The sequence below is a fragment of the Salvelinus namaycush genome, chromosome 39 (assembly GCF_016432855.1).
Source record: "Salvelinus namaycush isolate Seneca chromosome 39, SaNama_1.0, whole genome shotgun sequence".
NCBI lineage: Eukaryota > Metazoa > Chordata > Actinopteri > Salmoniformes > Salmonidae > Salvelinus > Salvelinus namaycush.
Window position 1 is genome coordinate 18,093,640 of NC_052345.1, and position 25,414 is coordinate 18,119,053.

The 25,414-nt window shown below is 43.1% G+C and overlaps 1 protein-coding gene across 1 annotated transcript; it reads left to right on the forward strand.

Annotated features, from left to right (window-relative positions):
* The first annotated feature begins 5,220 nt into the window (after window positions 1–5,220).
* LOC120032585 (actin-related protein 2-A-like) lies at window positions 5,221–22,981 on the forward strand. The gene is made up of 9 exons (XM_038978726.1): window positions 5,221–5,354; window positions 7,458–7,568; window positions 11,936–12,151; window positions 12,967–13,039; window positions 13,819–13,955; window positions 14,423–14,572; window positions 15,964–16,109; window positions 20,543–20,675; window positions 21,288–22,981. Exons 1-9 carry the CDS (start codon window positions 5,307–5,309, stop codon window positions 21,456–21,458), a joined length of 1,185 nt encoding a protein of 394 aa, XP_038834654.1. The 5' UTR covers window positions 5,221–5,306; the 3' UTR covers window positions 21,459–22,981.
* The last annotated feature ends 2,433 nt before the right edge of the window (window positions 22,982–25,414 follow it).

Genomic DNA, 25,414 nt, shown 5'->3' on the forward strand with positions numbered 1-25,414 from the left:
CATTTATTTTTTCATTATTTCCACTCCATGCATTATCATGGGATAAAGAGAGGTCCACACATCTGTCCGATTGTTAAGGGATGCAGAAGAGAGGTAGCCCAACACAGGGCCCGTATTCTTATTGGCAGACTCAACATCCTTGGTTTCTCAAATGACTGCTTCGCCTTGTTCACCAACTACTTCTCAGATAGAGTTCAGTGTGTCAAATCGGAGGGCCTGTTGTCCGGACCTCTGGCAGTTTCTATGGGGGTACCACAGGGTTAAATTCTCAGGCCGACTCTTTTCTCTGTATATATCAATGATGTCGCTCTTGCTGCGGGTGATTCCTTGATACACCTCTACGCAGACGACATCCTTCTGTATACATCTGGCCCTTCTTTGGACACTGTTAAAAAAAACTCCAAACGAGCTTCAATGCCATACAACACTCCTTCTGTGGCCTCCAACTGCTCTTAAACACTAGTAAAACTAAATGCATGCTTTTCAACCGATCGCTGCCCGCACCCGCCCGCCCGACTAGCATCACTACTCTAGACGGTTCTGACTTAGGTATTTGTAGTCGTCCACATATTCTAGGTGTCTGGCTAGACTGTAAACTCTCCTTCCAGACTCATATTAAACATCTCCAATCCAAAATTAAATCTAGAATCGGCCTCCTATTTCGCAACAGAACCTCCTTCACTCACGCTGCCAAACATACCCTCGTAAAACGGACCATCCTGCCGATCCTCGACCTCGCGATGTCACTTACAAAATAGCCTCCAACACTCTACTCAGAAAATTGGATGCAGTCTATCACAGTGCCATCCGTTTTGTCACCAAAGCCCCATATACTACCCATCACTGCGACCTATAAGTCTATAAGTCTTTGCTAGGTAAAGCCCCACCTTATCTCAGCTCCCTGGTCACCATAACAACACCCACCCGTAGCACACACTCCAGCAGGTATATCTCACTGGTCATCTTTGGGGATGACCAATGAGCTATACCAATGACTGGAACGAATTGCAAAAATCGCTGAGGTTGGAGACATATCTCCCTCACTAACATTAAGCATCAGCTATCTGAGCAGATTACCGATCACTGCAGCTGTACACAGCCCATCTGTACATAGCCCATCCAACTACCTACCTCATCCCCATATTGTTTTTATTTACTTTTTTGCTCTTTTGCACACCAGTATTTCTACTTGCACATCATCATCTGCGCATCTATCACACCAGTGTTAATTTGCTAAATTGTAATTACTTCGCTACTATGGCCTATTTATCGCCTTACCTCCCTTACACTATTTGCACACACTGTATATAGACTTTTTTGTTTGTTTGTTCGTTTGTTTATTCCATGTGTAACTCTGTGTTGTTGTTTGTGTCGCTTTGCTTTATCTTGGCCAGGTCGCAGTTGTAAATGAGAACTTGTTCTCAACTTGCCTACCTGGTTAAATAAAGGTGGGGGAAAAAATACTGGATCATGAGAGGAATATACAGTTGACGGAACTCACTGACGGATGGCTGTATCACACAGGAGGTTGGTATCACCTTAATTGGGGAGGACGGGCATGTGGTAATGGCTGGAGCGGAATTGGTGGAATGGTATCAAATACATGGTTTGCTGCCATTCCATTCGCGCCGTTCCAGCCATTATTATGAGCCGTCCTCCCCTCAGCAGCCTCACCTGATGTACTGTACCATGCATTTTGCTCTTCATGCTGGTGGTACCTTATTGGCTCAGCCAGTTTCTTCTTGATTGCTGTAAGGTCTAAGGTCAAGGATAAAGAGCATCTGTACAGTGCATCAGTGATGGTTTAATTCCCATGCTTCAAAGCACAGCCAGTGGTGCTAGGAAAAGTAAACACAGGGATAGCTTCAGATTAACAGCCAGGTAGAACTATAACTTTTATTTAGCCTATTGTGTGGCTGGGTGCATTCTGTAAAGAAATTGTCTAACATGCATCTATGTGGTTGCTACATCAGTTTAACTTCCTCTCTTATGTGTGCTATTGATGGATCTGAGGAATTGATTAGCCATTAGTCACGGAAACCATAGACCTAGGGCAGCAACAGCACTAGATATGTGATTAATGACAGATTATTTTGGTCATTTTGAAAATGAAAAAAAAATAATGTTCAGGGGAGGGTCCTCTTCAGACAGACAACTCTCCCAACAAATCATGAGGTAGACATAGAATGTTTGCAGGCAAAACCTTTGCAGTGTTTTTAGTGAAGGTAATTGATGCAACCTAGCCAATTGCAAAATGCAGTATTCAAAAATAACCCCTTGCTAGCCAGTATTTTGTGTCCGGGAGATGTTTATGCGAGGGCAATAAGCGGGTAAAGCAGTGAAAGCCGGATGTCCCAACTCCGCCCTTTCCTCTATGCTGGCTAGGCTACTCAACTGTAACTTTGGTTAGCTTTCAATAAATTGGCTAAATGGTCAACGGAGTTACCTCTTCATATGAACAAGACCATTTGTATTGCATGCTGCATATTTCAAGTGAACTCGAAAAATGATATTTATCTTATATTAGTCTTTGGGGGCTAATGTTAGTTATTCTTAACACACTAGCTAAGAGTTTAAGATGGGGGGATAAAAAAATATATTATTTGACGAAACATTGAATTTGGCCTGCTCATACATGGAAAAACAGACAAAAATAAAAGAAATATAAGGGAAGTTTGACTGTGTTGGTGTGTGTGGACCATGATAGATCCTTAGTGATGTGGACACAGAGGAACGTGAAGCTCTCGACCCGCTCCACTACAGCCCGTCGGTGAATGGGGGCGTGCTCAGTCCCAGAGTCCTTAGCTTAGTGATGAGCTTGGAGGGCACTATGGTGTTGAACGCTGAGCTGTAGTCAATGAACAGCATTCTCACATAGGTGTTCCACTTGTCCAGGTCGGAGAGGGTAGTGTGGAGTGCAATAGAGATTGCGTCATCTGTGGATCTGTCGAGGCGGTATGCAAATTGGAGTGGGTCTAGAGTTTCTGGGATGATGGTGTTGATGTGAGCCATGACCAGCCTTTCAAAGGATTTCATGGCTACAGATGTGAGTGCTACGGGGCGATAGTCATTTAGACAGTTTACCTTGGCGTTCTTTGGCATAGGGACTATGGTGGTCTGCTTGACACATGTAGGTATTACAGACTGGGTCAGGCAAAGGTTGAAAATGGTCAGTGCATGGTCTGAGTACGCGTCCTGGTAATCCATCTGGCCCTGTGGCCTTGTGAATGTTAACCTGTTTTAAAGGTCTTACTCACATCGGCTATGGAGAGCGTGATCACACAGTCGTGCGGAACAGCTGGTGCTCTCATGCTTGGTTAAGTGTTGCTTGCCTCGCAGAAAGCATAGAAAGCATTTAACTCATCTGGTAGGCTTGCATCCCTGGGCAGCTCACGGCTGGGTCTCCCTTTGTAATCCGTGATAGTTTGCAAGCCCTGCCACATCTGACAAGTGTCAGAGGCGGCTTAGTAGGATTCAATCTTTTTCCTGTATTGACACTTTGCTTGTTTCATGGTTCGTCTGAGATTTCTTATTTCTTATAAGTGTCCGGATTAGTGTCCAGCTCCTTGAAAGCAGCAGCTCTAGCCTTTAGCTCAGTCCAAATGTTGCCTGTAATCTATGGCTCCTGGTTTGGATATGTACGTCGTATTGTCATTGTGGGGACGACGTTGGTTGATGCACTTATTAATGAAGCCGGTGACCGATGTAGTAAACTCCTCAATGCCATCGGATGAATTCCGAACATATTCCAGTCTGTGCTAGCAAAACAGTCCTGTTCCATAGCGTACGCTTCATCAGAACCCTTACGTATTGAGCAAGTCACTGGTACTTTCTGTTTCAGGAGGATAGAGTTATGGTTAGATTGGCCAAATGGAGGGTGAGAGAGAGCTTTGTATGCATTTCAGTGTGGAGTAAAGGTGATCTAGAGTTTTTTTGCCTCTAGCTGCGCAGGTGACATGGTGAAATTAGGTAAAAACGGATTTCAGTTTTCCTGCATTCAAATCACCTGCCACTAGGGGCGCCGCCTCTGGATGGACATTTTCTTGTTTGCTTATTGCCCTATACAGCTCGTCCAGTGCAGTCTTAGTGCCAGCATCGGTTTGTGGTGGTAAATAGACAGCCATGAAAAATATGGATAAACTCTCTTGGTAAATAGTATGGTCTACAGCTTATCATGAGGTATTCTAACTCTTTAATATAAGAGATTGCGCACCAGCTGTAGTTAACAAAGAGACACACACCTCCCCCTTGGGCTTACCAGATGCTACCGTTCTGTCCTGCTGATGCGTAGAAGAACCAGCCAGATGTATATTGTCCTTGTTTTGCCACGACCCCCGAGAAACAGGATATTACAGTTCTTCAGGTCCCATTGATAGGTTAGTCTCGAACGGAGCTCGTCCAGTTTGTTCTCCAGTGATTGTGCATTCGCCAATAGAATGGAGGGTAGAGGCGGTTTATGTACTCGCTGACAGAGTTTTGTCAGGGTGCCTGCACGTTGGTCTCTCTTGCTCTGTTTTTTTCTTTTACAAGTCTCTGGGATTAGTGCCTGGTTCGGTTGAGCAGTATGTCCTGCGTCTCTGACTCGTTGAAGTAGAAATCTTCATCCAAATCGAGGTTAGTGATTGCTGTTCTGATGTCCAGAAGCTCGTTTCAGTCATAAGAAACGATGGCGGAAACATTATGATCAATGAAAAAACAACAACACTAAATAGCAGAATTGGTCAAGAGCCCATAAAACGGCAGCTATCCATTGCAGCGCCATTCTCGGATCCCTCATGACCCGGTTGGACATGACTCCAACAGTGTCACCAGGACGGATCAGCTAATGAAGTTGGCCACTAGAGGCCTCTATCATTTTCTATGGTTGAAATATACTTATTCTGAGAAAATGTGCAAGAATTGAAGGTGCCAACAAATTTTACAGTAATCATTAGAATATTTCATTGTCATATAAAAAAAATGCTCTTCCCTCGACTTAGATCGATCAACTTCACTGTTTTCGGCGTTGGCCCATCAGGCCACCACCTAAATGCATTGATAAAGCTTGCATTATGGATATTTCGAAATTCTGATTGACACATCACCGTCAATCAGTGGGATTGTCGAATAGAAACGTATATGGAAAGGCGTTGCCATACGTAATTGGCTGAATTTCTTAGCTATCTCTACCCTGATAGGTGTGTGTGTAATATGGGCATGTGTCACACATTCCGGAAAAAGCCCTTTGCTAGAGCCGGGGTGGTGTTTTCCGCCTTGCCGAAGAAAGTTGTGCCAGGGAGGGTTGCTGGTTTCTGTATTCCGAAAAAATGGACAGCCAGGGAAGGAAAGTGGTGGTTTGCGACAATGGGACCGGGGTAAGTTCACAAACAGACCGTGTTCTATCGTCAAATTATGAGGGTTCCGGCTTTTGTGCTGTGCAATTTGGCAGAGGAGATGAGATGGGGAGGAACAGGAAGTAGCTCGCTTCATTGCTAGCTTGTGTAGCCACGGTCTGTCAGTTTGTCAATTAGTTATGCATTCATTGAGGTTGGTGCATCTGTCAATTAGAGGTGGCAAGGTTCACACCGGTCGGTGGAATGTTTAGAGTACCGATTGTTGACTAGAATTCGTGAATCAGTGGGAGTAGCCATAAATATTGTTATCGCTGCTGTCGGCTGCTCGTGCTGACATTGCGAACTCGAATCGTCTAGAGCTAGTTCGGTTGCTGGCCAGCAAACTCAATAGCTAGCCTTCAAATTTACAAATCGCAGTTTTATAGCATGCTCCAGAGATCACTTAAATCTCGTGTTCTGCCACATTTAACTATATCAAATATGTATTCATCAGACATCATTACCCTACATTTCCACCCCTTGCTTCAATTTGATTGTTAACTCTAACGAGAGCTCTCTGTAAAAACTTGTCATTGTTAATTGCAACGAATTGGGCAAGGAAAATACGTGATCTATTTCGTTTTATTCAGTAACTCCACATGTTTAGATACTGTTTGGTGTTCACAAAGAATGACGATCCAGCATCTGTAGCCCAGCCCTCACCGAAACCTCTTTGAATTTGTAGCAAGTATTTTACACTGCTACATTGTTGCGTAATTGGATGAGGATTTGCGCATATAGTTTTACTAAACCAGGCACCAACAAACAAGTATCACAATCAAAGTATTGCTACCAACTGTTGAACAAGTTAACCAACTTAACTTGTCTCGAGCAGTAGATAATGCGCATGCCTCATTCTTGTACAGTGAGGAAGTCAGAAACCATTCTTCCATGTAAGGCGTTATCAGATCAATTGCAACTCTCTTGTAAAATATGTTTGTAAACATGAGTCATCTGGTTGAAATTGACAAATTACAATTAATTTATGCTGTTTTCACCATTTTACCTTAGTATTTAGCCAGACTATTCTTTCATCTGTCTTTTTAAAATATTTTTTTGGGCCGTGTTCCATTCAGTGGTTAGCTGACTTGTCTGTCTCCAGCTACCTACCGCAAAGAAACTATGCTGCTTACAGCCTTTGTTCACACTGCGAATAAAACAGCCTGATAGCTATTCATAGCTTGGAGAGTGTAAATGGGACACGCTGTACACTGTAGCCTACCGTCTGTCTTTATTCTTGTCTTTGAGTTACCCCTTCCTGTCTGAGCTGATGTCATGTCTACTTGAATATGCATGTCATACACTTATTTTATTCTTCTTACCGGAAGGTTGAGAATGAGGTCATTTATGTAATGTTACGTAGGTGAAAGAAGGAAGATTATGTCATTAATCATTATGTAGGCCTAAAGAAAGCCCAAAGGATTTTTAAACATACATGGACAAGCGCTTGTATTGATTCACGCGCTAGGCTATTCCTTGAAGCAAACGCCTAGTACAACCTAACAGGTTTGAATGAAATTCCCTGCGTAGGTTCTCTACGTAACTTCCTAAGCATGCTGCAGGTCAGGCAAGTCAGGTAGTGATTGTGGGAGGATAACACTACCAATACTGTAACTTTCTCTGTAACCTCTCTGAGAGTGTTCACAAACAAAGTAGGGTGGAGTTGCTGGTGCTGGTCTTTTGTCAGTTTTGCGTTTCCCTCACTAATGGTTAGGATTTGGGGAGGGCAAGCTGATCCTGAATCTGTACCTAGGGGCAACTCAAACGGTACCATGTGACTCAGAGAAAGTAGAGAAGGCTCTAACTTCTGGCTAATGGACAAGACAAGTGAAGTGCATTACTGCATTATCGATCGGGCTAAGTTATGTCAGAGTTATTGGACTAAAAGGTTTTATTTTAATGTAGTCTGTGCTAAATGCTTTGATCTGATTTCTAGTATTTGGCTATAGGCTTATTATTGATCTCGATTCATTTTTTTGTCATTCTGTGTGCTATGAAAATGTATTTATGTCCTATGTTATTTACCAACTTGCAAAAAATGATGTTTGTCACTGACCCTGCCTTTGTCTCTCCCAATAATCCTAGTTTGTGAAGTGCGGCTATGCAGGCTCCAACTTCCCAGAGCACATTTTCCCTGCGTTGGTTGGCAGGCCAATCATTCGCTCCACAGCTAAAGTGGGAAACATTGAGATCAAGGTAACCTCACTTGTTTACTTCACAGAAGTGTTTAAATCCCTATGATATCTCAACAAAAATATGTATTCTTTAGTATTTACTCAAGAAAGTGGTAATAACCTGTTTTTGAAGGGGGTCGTATAAACATTGCATTATTTTTTTAACAGGTAACATACTGTGAATTCTGTTTGAAATTGGTTTTAGAATGTGTGTTGAGTGTAATACAGAATTCATTGTAAAATGGGTCCTGTTTTGTCACACATACAGTCACTGATAAATCCACTATAATTGAGAATTTCAATAAGCATTTTTCCATGGCTGGCCATGCTTTCCACCTGGCTACCCCTACCCCGATCAACAGTCCTCCACCCCCCACAGCAACTTGCCCAAGCCTCCCCCTTTTTTCCTTCACCCAAATCCAGATAGCTGATGTTCTGAAAGAGCTGCAAAATCTGGACTCCTACAAATCAGCCGGGCTAGACAATCTAGGTCCTCTTTCTAAAATGATCTGCCAAAATTGTTGCAACCCCAATTACTAGCATGTTCAACCTCTCTTTCGTATCATCTGAGATTCCCACAGATTGGAAAGCTGCCGAAACACTCTAGACCCAAACTGCTACAGACCTATATCTATTCTAACCTGCCTTTCTAAGGTCTTCGAAAGCCAAGTTAACAAACAGATTACCGACCATTTCGAATCCCACTAACTTCTCCGCTATGCAATCTGGTTTCAGAGCTGATCATGGGTGCACCTCAGCCACGCTCAAGGTCCTAAACGATATAATAACCGCCATCGATAAGAGACATTTACTGTGCAGCCGTATTCATTGACAGAGTCGAAAGCCTTAGCCAGGTCGATCACAACATTCTTATTGGCAGACTCAACAGCTTTGGTTTCTCAAATGATTGCCTCGCCTGGTTCACCAACTACTTTTCTGATAGAGTTCAGTGTGTCAAATTGGAGGGCCTGTTGTCCGGACCTCTGGCAGTCTCTATGGGGGTGCCACAGGGTTCAATTCTCGGCCCGACTCTCTGCTCTGTATACATCAATGATGTTGCTCTTGCTGCTGGGGATTCTTTGATGCACCTACGCAGACGACACCATTCTGTATACCTCTGGCCCTTCTTTGGACACTGTGTTAACTACCCTCCAGACGAGCTTCAATGCCATACAACTCTCCTCCCGTGGCCTCCAACTGCTCTTAAATACAAGTAAAACTAAATGCATGCTCTTCAACCGATCACTGCCTCGCACGTCCAGCATCACTACTCTGGACGGTTCTGACTTAGAATATGTAGACAACTACAAATACCTAGGTGTCTGGTTAGACTGTAAACTCTCCTTCCAGACTCACATGAAACATCTTCAATCCAAAATTAAATCTAGAATCGGCTTCCTATTTCGCAACAAAGCATCCTTCACTCATGCTGCCAAACATACCCTCGTAAAACTGACCATCCTACCGATCCTCGACTTCGGAGATGTCATTTACAAAATACACTCTACTCAACAAATTGGATCCAGTCTATCACAGTGCCATCCGTTTTGTCACCAAAGCCCTATATACCACCCACCACTGCGACCTGTATGCTCTCGTTGGCTGGCCCTCGCTTCATACTCGTTGCCAAACCCACTGGCTCCAGGTCATCTACAAGTCTCTGCTAGGTAAAGCACCACCTTATCTCAGCTCCCTGGTCACCATAGCAGCACCCACCCGTAGCATGCGCTCCAGCAGGTATATCTCACTGGTCACCCCCAAAGCCAGTTCTTCCTTTCCTTCCAGTTCTCTGCTGCCAATGACTGGATTGAATTTCAAAAATCTTTGAAGCTGGAGACTCATATCTCCCTCACTAGGTTTAAGCACCAGCTGTCAGAGCAGCTCACAGATCACTGCACCTGTACATAGCCCATCTATCTACCTACCTCATCCCCATACTGTATTTATTTATCTTGCTCCTTTGCACCCCAGTATCTCTACTTGCACATTCATCTTCTGCACATTCTACAATTCCAGTGTTTAATTGCTACATTGTAATTACTTCGCCACCATGGCCTATTTATTGCCTTACCTCCCTTATCCTACCTCATTTGCACATGCTGTATATAGACTTTTCTACTGTATTATTGATTATTGATTGTATGTTTGTTTATTCCATGTGTAACTCTGTTGTATGTGTCGAACTGCTTTGCTTTATCTTGGCCAGGACGCAGTTGCAAATGAGAACTTGTTCTCAGCTAGCCTACCTGGTTAAGTAAAGGTGAAATAAAAAACATGTGTACCTATCATCTGGGGAAAGGGGATACCTAGTCAGTTGCACAATTGAAGAGGTGTGGGGGGGCTGCCTTAATCGACGTCATCGGTGAGGTTAACTGCCTTGCTCAAGGGCTGAACTGCAGTTTTATTTTTTTATACCTCAGGGATTCGAACCAGCCACCTTTTTGTTACTGGCCCAACACTCTTAACCGCTAGGCTAACTACTTCATAGCCCACATGAATGACATGTGTCTTTTTTGTGGAGATTTGGGGAAGATCTGAAATGGCTGCAATGCCTTGTGGAGCAGACTATGGTTCTAAGTTTTTCAGAACATGGAGACCTACCTGGAGGATGGTGCACATTTCTTGATGTTAGATTACATTTTGCTTATTCCCTCCACTGTGAACCTGTTGGAGCAATTTTCCTGACACATATCCTGGACAAGGAAGCTATTTCAATGGAGATTCTTAATTGACCATGCTTTAGTCCAGGACTAGCCTTAATCTGTGTTTGGGGAAACCAGCCCTTTGAGTTTAGTTTCTCACAGTATTTGTGAGTGTAAAAAAAAAAAAGTATTTCTTCCATTTAGTGTCCTCTGGATATCCAACACACTGGTCCCTGATATTTACCATGGCTGGTTGAGTCCCAAATGGCACCCTATTCCCCTACATAGTGCACTACCTTTAACCCTATGGGCCCTGATCAAAAGTGGTGCACTGCTAGGGAATAGGGTGTCATTTGGGACGCTGACCATGATTTGTTGATTTGGCCTAGATGTCGCACCTTGTCTTGCTATCAGGGCGTTACACATGAACATTTCCTCTTGATAACATTGCAGCGTTATGAGAGGATGGGCGGGCGTAGGCCATGGTTTTTGTAGGACACGCACTGATTCACTTCTGACCTTGGCTCCTCTGACCCCTCTCTCTCTTCTCTCGATCTTCTGACCCTCTGCTTCACCCCTCTCTTCCTCCCACCTCTCCTCCTTCTCTCCTGTTGAGGTAGAATAACAGAAAGATGGTAAGTGTGTGTTTGCAGTTTCATGGGTCCCTGCAATCTGCTCGGACAGTGAAATGGCTGCGCTCGTCATCTCTCCGACAAGAGTGGTCCTTTTTTCTATCTGTCAGTTTGGCATCGCTTCCTCATTCCCCCTCTACTACTCCTTCCCTGGTTTTCTGTGATGAAATGGATGTTTCGGCTAACCTTACAAACTGTATTACCCCTTGTTTAATTATTTTTTTGTAAAAATGTTAAATACAGTGGTCTGAACACACTGACAGACATTCATGGTCTTGTGTACATACAAGCCGTTGCAGAAGGAAACTGTATCAATAGTAGAGATATCATCAGATACGTTTTGGAGGGGAAATCATGAGAAGGGGAACATGTCTGCTGTAGCGTCTCATGTTAAAATAAACTTGCAAGCCGCCTCCTCATAGCATTAAAAAAAAAAGACGACCACATTGAGCATTAGTTTGCCCGTGCAGTTCTCTGCCAATATGAGTGACCTGTTTGTTTGGCGGTAGACAGTCAGGCCTATTCTGAGTTTGCCTATACTATAGGTTCTAGACATTTTCAATAGGATCTGCATCCCAATTAACCAGATGGATTCCGCTCTACTAACAGTGTGCTCTGACTGCATGGCTGGAATCTCTATCTAATGTGGCCTCCTCTACCGCCTGCTCTCTGGAGCAGGGCTGAACGTATCGTCAGCTCACTGAAAGCAACGTGCCCGCAGAATGACTAGATGTTGACTACAACTACAATAAGTGATGTTTGACTTGTTTATTGTGGCATGCAAATGTCCTTTTTTTAGGGAAGTTCTTTACGTTTGTTCTGTAGAGTGTTTTACGATGGTGGATGTCCTTTTGTGACATTGTTACCTTCGTACCCAGAGCTATCAGCATTATTTTTGTTGTTGTATAACTGTGGTCAGTCGGCACTGACGGTCGGTTTGTTGCTGTGGTACGTCAATGACTTGGGTGGAGGTCACTGCATCGTTTCTATGCAGTGATAGTCAGTGGCTACTGCACTATTGGGGTTCCTCCAAAACGGCGGGTTCATTTAAAAAAAGTCACGCCCTGGTTTTAGCACAAGTCTGAAACTCTGCTCTTTATCCCCTCCCTCCCTAGGACCTGATGGTGGGGGACGAGGCGAGCGAGCTGCGCTCCATGCTGGAGGTGAACTACCCCATGGAGAACGGCATCGTGAGGAACTGGGATGACATGAAGCACCTGTGGGACTACACCTTTGGTCCCGAGAAGCTCAACGTCGACTCGCGCAACTGCAAGATCCTGCTCACCGAGCCGCCCATGAACCCAACCAAGAACCGCGAGAAGATCATTGAGGTGCGTATACATTTTCTTTTAGAGGTGTTTATTTTTGTTAACCCACGACTACTAAATCCGTTGTCAGAGGACGATTTCATTAACATGCTTTAGTTTTTGAAAGTGTGTATTCTGGAGTGTACCCGGGAACGGCTGGAGGAGATTTCCTGTAAGGCCTTTTATAAGGTTCCATTGTAGATCTTAAATGAATCATCAGTCATAACAGTGATGCTCTGTGCAGAGGAGGCAGTAGCACTCCCGCTACGGAGGTTCATCTTGGAGTTGCAACTTGCCAGTCATTGTGACTAAGGCAGCAGCGCTGCCTGGCAGACCTGGGTTCAGCAAGTATTTGAACTCTTTCAAACACTTTTATAGTTTGATTGAGCCTGTCTGGAGTTTCACATGGGTGGACATTGCACTTTTGGTACTAATCCATTGTTTCCATTGTGCCAGGCAAGGTCAATCAACCACGGCTAAAGTATCTGAAAGATTTGAAATGGTATTTGAACCTAGGTCTGCTGCCTGGCGACAGCTCCTCAGTGGGAGTCTGTCAGAGCCACTGTTATTGAGTCAGGCTGTCCTCTGTGGGGTGGCCAGTCATGCCTAAGTGCTTTGAGGGTAAGTTATTTTCACCCTTTCCAAAGGGAGGTTTATGAACATGGAGGTCTATTCCTTGTGAGTGGAGGTTGAGGTTAGATTTGTTGTGGTTTTCCTAGCAGTGCAAAATGCAAAAACAAAGATAATATGTATTAGCAAGATGCTAAGTTGCTGTTGAACTTTATGCAGTAACTACATATTCCAGTGACATACTCTCGCACTCCCTACCTCTTTCCTAGGTGATGTTTGAGACGTACCAGTTCTCCGGGGTTTACATAGCCATCCAAGCTGTGCTCACACTCTATGCTCAAGGTAGGTTCTTTAAAGCAAAATGAGGCAACTAGAAGGAAGCTAGGACACCCAAAACCAGTGAAGAGCACTGGGTACCTGAGATTTCACTCCAACGAATTGCAAGTTAAAGTACCTTTCAGAACACATGGAGGAATGTAGGAGGTTATACCCGGTAATTAGCTTTTGCTACGTTTCTACCACGGTAGCAACAATTATTTGGGGCTTAAACTTTATTTTCCGGTACAGAAGTACCAGATATTTACTTTATATTTTAAAATGGTTATTAGTTAGTAGTTACACAAACCCATTGATACCACATCCTTTTTCTACAGTAGTAAATACCTAGTATCATAAAATAAAGTGCTTCCATTTGTGCTGTACTGCTTGTTTGTAACATCGGTCTTTCTCTGGAAAAAATAAACACAGCTGTGGAATGAGGGATGAAACACAGGCTGTGCTAATGTGTGACCCTTTCAGTAGCAGGACGAGAGTTGAGTATGCAGTAGCGTGTAGTTGAGTACGTAGCTGTGTACTTTGTGTTCTATACTAGACTTTCATTTGTAGGACGTAGGCCTTTCATTGGACCGTGCATTTTTTTGATATTGAACCAATGTAATTCTGACGGAAAACTCGTTGACACCAAGAAATCGGTAATAACAATGAATAAAAAGCTTTCCGTTTCAAACGAGTAATGACAGAAATGGTCTATAACGTTGATATGGGCTTTGGAAACGGTGGATGTGTTTTCTCACTGGCCCTAATCTGTTGGCACTGGTGTTTTTTTTATTTTTATTTTTTAGGTCTCCTGACTGGCGTGGTGGTGGACTCTGGTGATGGCGTCACCCACATCTGCCCCGTGTACGAAGGCTTCTCCCTGCCCCACCTGACCCGACGCCTGGACATTGCAGGACGGGACATCACGCGCTACCTCATCAAGGTACACCCTCGTTCCCCACGCGTGACTCGGGCCGTCTTAGAATGTCCTGTCCAGAAACAACTCCTAGCCCCTAGGCATGTGTAGATGTGAGAAGACTGAATAAGGCATTATGATGGATATTGCACCTTGCCCATTGGTGCTTCCACCATATATATTTATAACTATCTAGCCTAATTCTATGAAATCTACACAAGAGCCTAGGGGGAACTAAATAGGGGTTGATTGCTGGACAGGGCCTTGGATAACCTTATTTCCTTCATGAGTATGTCTGACTTGCTAGTGGAAAGCAGTCGACTGTAAACCACACCTGTTCATTATTTCGTGTTAAGATTTGTGATTAGGAAAGGTGACTATTTTAAAGAGTATTTGGAGTCTTTTTCAATTAGTTTCGCAGTCCTTTACAACTATGAGATCTCTGCAAACCAACCAAACGCATGCCTTACCTCTGACCTTTATCCATCATCCAGTTGCTGTTGCTGAGGGGCTACGCCTTCAACCACTCGGCGGACTTTGAGACGGTGCGCATGATGAAGGAGAAGCTGTGCTACGTGGGCTACAACATCGAGCAGGAGCAGAAGCTGGCGCTGGAGACCACCGTGCTGGTTGAGTCCTACACGGTCAGTAACATAGTCCTACACGGTCATCATCCTGGTCGAGTCCTACACTTTCATTTCTTATTGTACAACTGTTTCGAAGTATTTTCTGTTTTTGGCCATTCTGAGCCCAACCCTGATTTGTCATCTAAACAGCACACCAGATCAGCGTTGGGACTAGTTACTTAAAGTCATATTACTAGTTACATTTAACAAAAGTAATGCTTTATGTTATAATATTACCGCCAGTACATAGAGATGTATAGAAGGCACATTTGTCACTAGACAGAAAAGCCTAGAGGCTTCCCCATCACAGAAGTGATCAATGGCAAATATCAGAGTTGCACCCTCTATATATTTCTATGGACAGCAGCTGCCATGACATTTCTCCAAACAGCCTTTCTCTGCTCGCTCGAGAATTAAATGAAACAATTTGAGATCAGATCATGGGAAACGCGCCCGGTAGAGGGATGATTCTGAAAGTAACGCACACGTTGTGTGACAGTGTAACTGTAATAATATTACCCAATTTGAAAAAGCTACTAGTTACTTATAAAAGTAATCTGATTATGTAATGCATTACTTTTTTAATAACGCATTTCCCCAACACTGCACCAAATTGTACTTATTAAAGTCTTGCATGGTAAGGGTAACACCATCCTACACCAAGAATAATAGGATTCATCTGTATTTGAGGCCTGGCTATATGGTAACACTGCCTCCTTGTGGACATAATGTATCATGCAGATGATCAGGTTATAATTTTAGAGCATTAGAAGCCATATTTAGTGTGGGAGGAGTTCTTGAACCAAGCTCTGGATGCCCCCAGGTTACTTAGTCAAGTCAACCACGTGCCGAAAACCACGTGCCGCGAGTCCCTGTGATGTAAAGAGGGAGTGTATAGAATTTTTTATGTGTGGCGGGCGGCGGTGCACCTCCTTGTTTCCCTGCCCAAATCCTGGAGAGAGAAGGAGAGGCGGAGGACAGAGGATGGAACAAAAGCACTACTGTAGTGTTGAAGAAACGACCCCCCCCCCCCCCCCCCCATCCATGGGCGTGACATCATTTCCTGTACGACCCAGACTCCCACGCCACGTGCTGACCTGGTGTCTGTTTCCTCCTCTGGACTCCAGACTGGAGCCGTCAATGGGCCCTTTATGCTCCCTCCCACATAATGTTCCACCGCGCTCTGTAAAAGGCCTACTGTATGTCAGCCGGCTCCATCTGACCAGAGGGAGAGAGACTCTTACTTAAACGTTGCCAGTTCCAAACATTGTCTATTGTCCATCTCTAGCCTAGCATTGCCGTCAGATTTCCCTAGTGCTGTTCTAGCATAAGAAAGCCATCAGTCCTGTCTTAATGTCAATTAAATGCTTTCCGATGTGTGAATGTTGTTCCCCTTTCTGTGTCCCCAGCTCCCCGACGGCAGGATGATCAAGGTGGGAGGGGAGCGGTTCGAAGCCCCTGAGGCTCTGTTCCAGCCCCACCTCATCAACGTGGAGGGAGTCGGGGTGGCAGAGCTCCTCTTCAACACCATCAATGCAGCAGACATCGACACCAGGTAACTCCACGACCGACTCCCCCCTACTTACTAGTGACCTAGTAATTTCCAACCCTCGTTCACTTCTTTGCCATTTCATTAGTTAACATTTTAGTCATTGAGTGGATTTTATAGAAACAACAAATGTCGGTACATATAAATGTCTTATATCGGCTGAAAGCTTGAATTCTTGTTAAAATAACTGCACCGTCCAATTTACAGTAGCTATTCGAAAAAATGCCATGCTATTGTTTGAGAGCTCCTAACAACAAAACATTTTTTTCACCGCGATAGGTTTGATAAATTCACCTCTGAAGGTGAAATGTGTACTTAAATCAGAGCAAGATTTCAGAATGTATCATCATGAAGTGTCGTTTTGTTTGATAAAATCCTTTTTCATATCCTAAAAAGGTCCATATAGTATGCACAATCGATTTTGTATTTCCACTTGTTGAATTTGCAAAGAAAGGAATCTGTGAAGATTTCACCCTAAATGTTGTTTCAACAAGTCAAATCACATTTGTATCTATTCCTCAGAGATCCTAGAAGGTAACAAAACTTCCCTATTTCATTAGGGGTGTAGTATATCCTATAGGACACCATATTTGGTCAGAGTGACGCCTTCATGGCGCGCCGATGACGCGGGCGGCCATCATTTGAATGACTATCTTTGTCAAATAAGCACCAATCGGAGTCAAACATAGCTAGCTAGAAAACCAATGAGCTGGGCTTTACGGAGGTATCTGGAAACCATGTATATGTCGTAAAATGTAGCTACTAACCTTGTACGACAGCATGCCTTTTTTTATTTTGGACAAAAATTATAAGGATATTCAGAGTTATGAGAACTGTTTTTTGCAAATGTTGAACTTATCTGGCTACTAGTACTTGGTAAGCTAAATCAAAGTCCAAGTATACAGATTTGACGATATTCTTGCAGAAAAATGGAATATGAATGCAAATGTCTCCTTCACGATTTGCCCAAATGTGCCTGGGGACTTCACACTAAAAGTCTTGTAGGTCAGTCATTCTTCAAGTAATCCATCTGAAACTTTGCACGTACACTCCTGCCATCTTGTGGACACTATCGGAATTACAACCAGAGTGATGGCTAGAACTATGACCATCCTCTTGCATTTCAAAGATGGTGGTAGAAAAATACTTTCTTTTTTTTCTCTTTAGTATTTTCTTATACCAGATCTATTGTGTTATATTCTCCTACATTCAATTCACATTTCCACAAACTTCAAAGTGTTACCTTTCAAATGGTACCAAGAATATGCATATCCTTGCTTCAGGGCCTGAGCTACAGGCAGTTAGATTTGTCATGTAGGCGAAAATTGAAAATAAAAAGGAGGATATCCCTAAGAAGAATAAAAAAATAAAAAACGACAGCGAGTGACTAGCACCCATTGCTAAAAATTCCCTATTCCCTCAACCCTTGCTCTCGTTACGTGACACATGTATGCGTCTCATGCACGTGACCAATAAGGCCTGACCTATAGCATATCATAATCGCATCAATAAATTGGTTCTAACAAACTCTGAAACGTGACAGCAAATGGATGCAGAGGACATGACAAATAAACTCGAAACAGTGGAATGTTTACTGGTTGCTCAGGAGGTAAAGGGGAAGTTGGATGTGTGGAATAAATTTGACTAGTTGTGGAAAATATTGGAGATCAAGAAAAATAAGTTAAGGAGGAAGTGCTGTGTTATATTATGTGTGCCAAACAGGTACTGTTAGGTTATAATTGTTCTAACCATTTGGAACAATATAAACAACACTAAATAAATTATAAGCGGACCAGAGATGCTGTTGTAACATTTTTAATTGTAAAGCCTTTATTACAGCAAAGACTGAACAGTAGCATTCATTCATTAATGCAATTCCCAAATGGAACGGTTTAGGCCTATTTATCTTTATGCTAATTATTCAATATTCGCTTTATTGTATTTTAACTAAAATGCTTGATTGCTTTTCAAAACATGAATGACTTGTATGCTGTGTGATGACATGAACTAATAAATGATTGATTGATACGGCAGCCTATATAAGTATTGAAATATAAACCTAAGTAAGTTACGGTATTAAGACGAAACAGGATGTGCTCTTTGGCCTACAGCTCGGTGATGGTTATACAAGGCTGCTATAGTAAGCCTACTTATGATAATGACATTACCTATTATTATGATGTTCATAATAATAATAAAAAAGAACAATAAGGGGATCAAGGAAAAGGGAGGGTTATTATAAATCTACTATTTTCTGACAATTTGGAAAGGTGTTAACAACACTAAATGAAAAAATAAAAAAATAAAGTGTAAGGCCTTTACAGCATAGCAAAGATTAAAAAATGTGTGAAATTGTTTATCGACGTTTTTGCGTGAGGCTTGGTACTCATGGAATCAGTAGGCTATTAAACAAACACTCAAACAGGTAACAGAAGTAGGATCTGTCTTATTTCTGTAGATATACAGTTCCAGTCAAAAGTTTGGACACACCTACTCATTCAAGGGTTTTTCTTTATTTTGACTATTTTCTACATTGTAGAATAATAGTGAAGACATCAACACTATGAAATAACACATATGGAACCAATAAATATTTTAGGTTCTTCAAAGTAGCCACCATCATTACTTTTAGACATGAAGGTCAGTCAATCTGGAAAATGTCAAGAACTTTGAACATTTCTTCAAGGGCAGTCGCAAAAACCATCAAGCGCTATGATGAAACTGGCTCTGAGGACTGCCACAGGAACGGAAGACCGAGTTACCTCCGCTGCAGAGGATAAGTTCATTAGAGTTACCAGTCTTAGAAATTGCAGCCCAAATAAATGCTTCACAGAGTTCAAGTAAGAGACACATCTCAACATTAACTGTTCAGAGGAGACTTTGTGAATCAGACCTTCATGGTCGAATTGCTGCAAAGAAACCACTACTAAAGGACACCAATAAGAAGAAGAGACTTGCTTGGGCCAAGAAACACCAGCAATGGACATTACACCGGTGGAAATCTGTCCTTTGGTCTGAGTCCAAATTTGAGATTTTTGGTTCCAACCGCCGTGTCTTTGTGAGATGCAGAATTGGTGAACGGATTATCTCTGCATGTGTGGTTCCCACCATGAAGCATGGAGGGAGGAGGTGTGGGGTGTTCTGCTGGTGACGCGGTCTGTGATTTATTTAGAATTCAAGGCACACTTAACCAGCATGGCTACCACAGCATTCTGCAGCAATACGCCACCCCATCTGCTTTGCGCTTAGTCCCACTATCATTTGTTTTTCAACAGGACAAAGAACTAAAACACACCCCCAGGCTGTGTAAGGGCTATTTAACCAAGATGGAGAGTGATGGAGTGCTGCATCAGATAACCTGGCCTCCACAATCACCCGACCTCAACCCAATTGAGATGGTTTGGGATGAGTTGGACTGCAGAGTGAAGGAAAAGCAGCCAAAAAGTGCTCAGCATATGTGGGAACTCTTTCAAGACTGTTGGAAAAGCATTCCTCGTGAAACTTGAGAGAATGCAAGGAGTGTGCAAAGCTGTCATCGAGGCAAAGGGTGGCTACTTTGAAGAATCTCAAATATAAAATATATTTAGATTTGATTAACACTTTATTTTTTTGGTATTTTTTTTTTGGTTACTACATGATTCCATATGTGTTATTTCATAGTTTTGATGTCTTCGCTATTATTCTACAATGTAGAAAATAGTCACACAAAAAAACAACCTTTGAGTAGGTGTCCAAACTTTTGACTGGTACTGTATATGGATGATGTATAAAGCCAGACACATTTAACAGTTAGGTTGATTATAGACCAAATTAAGTTGGTTTCCTCTCTCCTCACTTTTCTTAGACAATTAAGGCAAGGGCTGTTTTCTTGTCTCTCAACTCCGCTGCTGCCTCCACCGCATTGTTCTAAACACCAATATGCTGGTTAACTTTGCTATTATGCACATAGCAACATGGTCTAGGAAAAGGCGTCAATTCAACAGCACAATGATGTTTCACAACCGCGGACTGTGACCACTATCCAACGAGAGAGCGCATTTGTTATAAAATAGTATTTTTATTAGTGTTGCACCATTGTTCTTATGAAATAGACATGCATTGCTGAAATTGTATAAGACAGTTTTTTTTTTTTTTTTGCTACTGCTCAACTAAAGAAATCTGACCAACAGCCAATCGACCAGTCGACTAAATGGGGTCAGTCCTAGATTATCAATGTTTCTCCATATTGTCATTTTTTTTGTCTAATATTCTATACATCCCCTTTTTCTCTTCCGTAAACATCCTCACTTTCTCTCCTCAGGGCTGAATTCTACAAACACATTGTGGCAAAATGTTCTCTTTTTCCTCCATGTTTCGCCATTCTTATTCACCTTAAGTTATTCCTCTTCCTTCGTCCAGGTCTTCTCTCCTCCCTAAACATCTTCTCCTTCTCTCCACAGGTCTGAGTTCTACAAACACATAGTGCTGTCAGGGGGCTCCACCATGTACCCCGGCCTTCCCTCTCGACTGGAGCGTGAGCTCAAGCAGCTCTACCTGGAGCGCGTGCTGAAGGGAGACGTGGATAAGCTCTCGGTGAGGGCTCACACACAACGCCATTTTATATCTTCGAAGTAGCATGCTTTCAGTACATGTCATATCTTATTGTTGCTGTTTTTAGTGCGGGTTTTACTGTCCAATGTTTGACTTTTAACAGATGGACAACTACTAACAGACATTTAACGATCCATTTTCTCACTGCAGTCATTTGATCAGCCACCAGGAGGCGGTGTTGCCCTAAATTGAATTAGTGTACACAACACAAGCAATGTGCTTCTTCAACACTGAGAGTGAACTATCTTCGTCATGGGACCATGTTTAAATCATGCGCTCAACAACTAAATTAAAATATAATGTCTCATTGTTCCTCACTCATTCCTTTACACGCTGATTGCTCAATTTGGCAACAATATCCATTTCAGCATTTTCAATGCCAGGCCTGCTGGTTCAGTTCATGTAATTATTAGACTATTTCACACCTATTTTTAGTTAAGGTTGTTAAGACAGACATTTTCCCTCCCACTCTTCTCTCTCTCTGCCCCTTTCCTTATTTCTCCTCTTCCCCCTATTCTTATGCTTTCCCTTCTCACACTCTTACCTTCTCCTCCTTATCTTCTATTCTGTCTCTCCTTTCCTGCTCGTGTGCAGAAATTCAAGATCCGGATCGAGGACCCCCCTCGGCGCAAGCACATGGTGTTCCTGGGCGGGGCCGTGCTGGCCGACATCATGAAGGACAAGGACAACTTCTGGCTGACGAGGGAGGAGTACCAAGAGAAGGGGATACGTGTCCTGGAGAAGCTGGGGGTCACCGTCAGATAAACCCCCCCCCCCCCCCAGATGCACATGTCTGGGCTAAGTCTGAAATGGCACCCTATTCCCTTAATGCACTACTTTTGACCACACCCCATAGGGTAGTGCACTATCTAGGGAATAGGGTGTCATTTGGGATGTAGCCTTGGTCTTGTCTCACGTCCTCCACTTGATATCCATCTACAGCTCACTTCTTCTCGACCCGATCATCTGTTTTTTACCACCCCCTGTCCCAGATTCGCTCGCTCACTCTCCAAGGGCATGTTGTGACAGACGGTTGGGGAGGTGGGAGGAGATGGATGAGGTGCTGACAACACGTCTCCTGGGAATAGTTTCAATCATGTTGCCCAACTTATTCGTTCAAAACACGATCCCAATGATCATCAAGATGAAGTCAATTATTATTAGGGATTAATTTATAGAGGGGGTGTCGGATTCTCCTGTGTTGTGGGCACAGGGTACACAAGGGGCCTCCATCAAAGGCAAGCTGCCTCTTTTTTATTTTATTTTATCCACCCTTCTGCCCATCTTTGTCTTTTGTCCAGTCTTAATCAGCAGGTGATTTCTTGCTCCTCTTGAGGAGGTTGTGTTAACGTTGGGGGGAGGTCAGGGGGTGATGGTGGATTAGAGTGCAGGTGGTTTTTGGGGCATGTTTCTCCTTCTCACAGGGTCCACCTGCCCACTTGTCTGAATCCCATATGTAGTAGTCTGTTGCCATTGTGTCGTAAGAGGGATGTGATGATGACAAAAAGAAATGGTTGGCCTTCCCTCACGATAAAAAAAAGGCATTTCATTCCACTGATGGCTAAATATTTGTCATGTATTCAATTACACAGGACTGCTCAGCCTTTTCTTTGAAGTCGTGTTTTGTGTTCACATTCATTTTGCTGATGCGCTTTCCTTTTGGAGGAGAAGAAATAACGTCTTTGTATTTTTTTGCAGTGCATTACTCCCGTGTTTTTTTTTCGTAACGAGTGAGGATGTGTCATCCTCATCATGGCTGTTGGACACACGAGTCATTCGGTTTTTAAGGTCTGGGTTACATTTTGCCCTCAACAGCAGGTCTAGGATCTCTATCCTTAGCCATTGTGAGCTAAACAATGCATCAGACCTAGGACCAGTTGTTAAGGGCATACTGAACCGTAACCTGTTTAGAGGGGCAGTCATTCTGAGGCCAGTAGGAACTCTCCCTAGTCTCCGCTCCAGTGAAGATTCTTTTTTTCTTTTTTTTTAGGTCAGGGGTTATTGGGGGTGGGGATTTGTTAGGGGTGTTGAACATTTGTAATATTAATAAGAATTTGGGTGTCAGTAGACATGGAGACACATAAAAGCTGGTATTTAAGGTTTTCCTTTTTTGGTTTTCATATGTATATTGGAGGCACTTACACAATATATGTGTGTCATTTTCTTTTTTTTATCCAGACAGTCATCCAGTGCCAAGTGCAGTTATTGTAGCTGTTTTTTTTCTTCTTTTCTTCATAGCATAACTGCCTACCGCTGATTTTTAAATAAAGCAAAGTGATTTATAAATACCTGGTGGTGCTCTGTCTTTGAGATGTACCAAGTGGCTCACCATAAATACTTGTGACATTATCGTCGTTGTCGGCAGTGATCCTAAATAAGACCGACTTGGAAGGCAGATGAATTGCCTCAAAAGAATGAGTTGGTACATTCACGTGTCCGGATGCATGGGCATGCTGTGTAACCTAAGTGGTCATATTTAGAATGAAGGCTGCAGAGAACAAGAATGTGAGTGGCTTCTTTGTGAGTTTGTGTCAATGTTATGTGTCACATGCTTCGTAAACAACCGGTGTAGGCTAACAGTGACATGGTTACAGGTCCTTCCCACCAATGAAGAGAAAGAAAATGGTAAAACAAGTCATAATAAATACACATGAGTAATAATGTGGCTATATGTACTGGGTCCATGTGCTGGGGCACGAGGTAATTCAGGTAGATATGTACATATAACTTGGAATAAAGTGACAGATAAACAGTAGCAACAGCATATGTGATGAGACAAAGTTGGGTCAATGCAGATAGTCCGGATAATTATTTGGTCAACTATTTAGCAGTCTTATGGCTTGGAGGTAGAAGCTGTTCAGGGTCCTGTTGGTTCCAGACTTGCCTTGCGGTAGCAGAGAGAACAGTCTGCGTGGCTGGGGTCTTTGACAGTTTTTAGAGCCTTCTGACACTGCCTGGTATAGAGGTCCTGGATGGCTGGGAGCTCGTCCCCAGTGATGTACTGGGCTGTACGCACTACCCTCTGTAGCACCTTGTCAGATGCCAAGCAGTTGCCATACCAAGCGGTGATGCAGCCAGTCAAGATGTTCTCAATGGTGCAGCTGTATAACGTTTTGAGGATCTGAGGGCTCAAATCTTTTCAGCCTCCTGAGTGGGAAGAGGTGTTGTCGTGCCCTCTTCACAACTGTGTTGGTGTGTGTGTGTGTGGACCACGACAAGCCTTTCAAAGCATTTCATGGCTACAGATGAGACAGCTATGGGGCGATAGTCATTTAGACAGGTTACCATGGTGGTCTACTTGAAACATGTTGGTATTACAGACAGTCAGGGAGAGGTTGAAAATGTGCAGTGAAGCCCCTTGCCAGCTGGTTAGCGTATGCTTTTGAGTACGTGTCATGGCAATCCGTCTGGCCTTGTGAATGTTAACCTGTTTTAAGGTCTTACTCACATCCACTATGGAGAGTGTGATCACGCAGTCGTCCAGGAAAGCTGGTGCTCTTATGCATGGTTCAGTGTTGCTTGCCTCGCCGCGAGCATGTAAGGCATTTAGCTCATCGGGTAGGCTCGCGTCACTGGGCAGATCGCTGAGTTTCCCTTTGTCATCCGTGATAGTTTGCAAGCCCTGTCACATCCGACCAGCGTCAGAGGCGGTGTAGTAGGATTCGATCTTAGTCATATATTGATGCATTGTCTGTTTGCTGGTCCGTCGGAGGGTGTAGCAGGATTTCTTATAAGCTTGCGGACTAGTCTCCAGGTCTAGCCTTTAGCTCAGTGCGGATGTTGTCCATAATACATGGCTTCTGGTTGGGATATTTGCGTATGGTCACTGTGGGTACGACGTCGTCGATGCACCTATTAATGAAGCTGGTGACTGATGTGGTAAACTCCTCAATGCCATCTGATGAACCCCTGAACACATTCCAATCTGTGCTAGCAAAACTGTCCTGTAGCACGTCACTGGTACTTCCTGTTTTGAGTTTTTGCTTGTAAGCAGGAATCCGGAGGATAGAGTTAAGGTGAGATTTGCCAAATCAATGGCGAGGGAGAGCTTTGTATGCGTTTCTGTGTGTGGAGTAAAGGTGATCTAGAGGGGTTTTTTGCCTCTAGTTGCACATGACATGCTGGTAGAAATTACAGTGCCTTCAGAAAGTATTCATACCCCTTATTCCACATTTTCTTGTTACAGCCTGAATTCAAATGGATTAAACAGATGTTTTTCACGAATCTACACACAATACACCATAATGCCAAAGAATTATTATTAAAAAAAGAAAAATCTTTGTGCAAATGTATTAACTGAAATGCATAAATATTAATTTACATAAGTATTCACACCTCTGAGTCAATACATTAGAATCACCTTTAGCAGCGATTACAGCTGTGAGTCTTTCTGGGTAAGTATCTAAGAGCTTTGCACACTTGGATTGTACAAATGTGACCATTATTCTTTTAAAAAATTCTTCAAGCATTGTCAAGTTGGTTGTTGATCATTGCTAGACAGCCATTTTAAAGTCTTGCCATAGATTTTCAGTCCAATTTAAGTCAAAATGGTAACTAGGCCGCTCAAGAACATTTAATATTGTTTTGGCAAGCTACTCCAGTGTATACACTGTGTACAAAACATTAGGAACACCTCTCCATGACAGACTGGCCAGTTGAAAGCGATGATCACTTATTGATATCACCTGTTAAATCCACTTCAATCAGCATAGATGGATGGG

What these genes read in the sequence shown, in the direction of transcription:
- LOC120032585 (XM_038978726.1), top strand. Translation starts at nt 5,307, where the DNA reads ATGGACAGCCAGGGAAGGAAAGTGGTGGTTTGCGACAATGGGACCGGG. An exon ending in GCTCACACTCTATGCTCAAG is followed by an intron (nt 13,040 to 13,818) that starts GTAGGTTCTTTA and finishes TTTATTTTTTAG; the next exon opens with GTCTCCTGACTGGCGTGGTG. An exon ending in GCAGCAGACATCGACACCAG is followed by an intron (nt 16,110 to 20,542) that starts GTAACTCCACGA and finishes TTCTCTCCACAG; the next exon opens with GTCTGAGTTCTACAAACACA.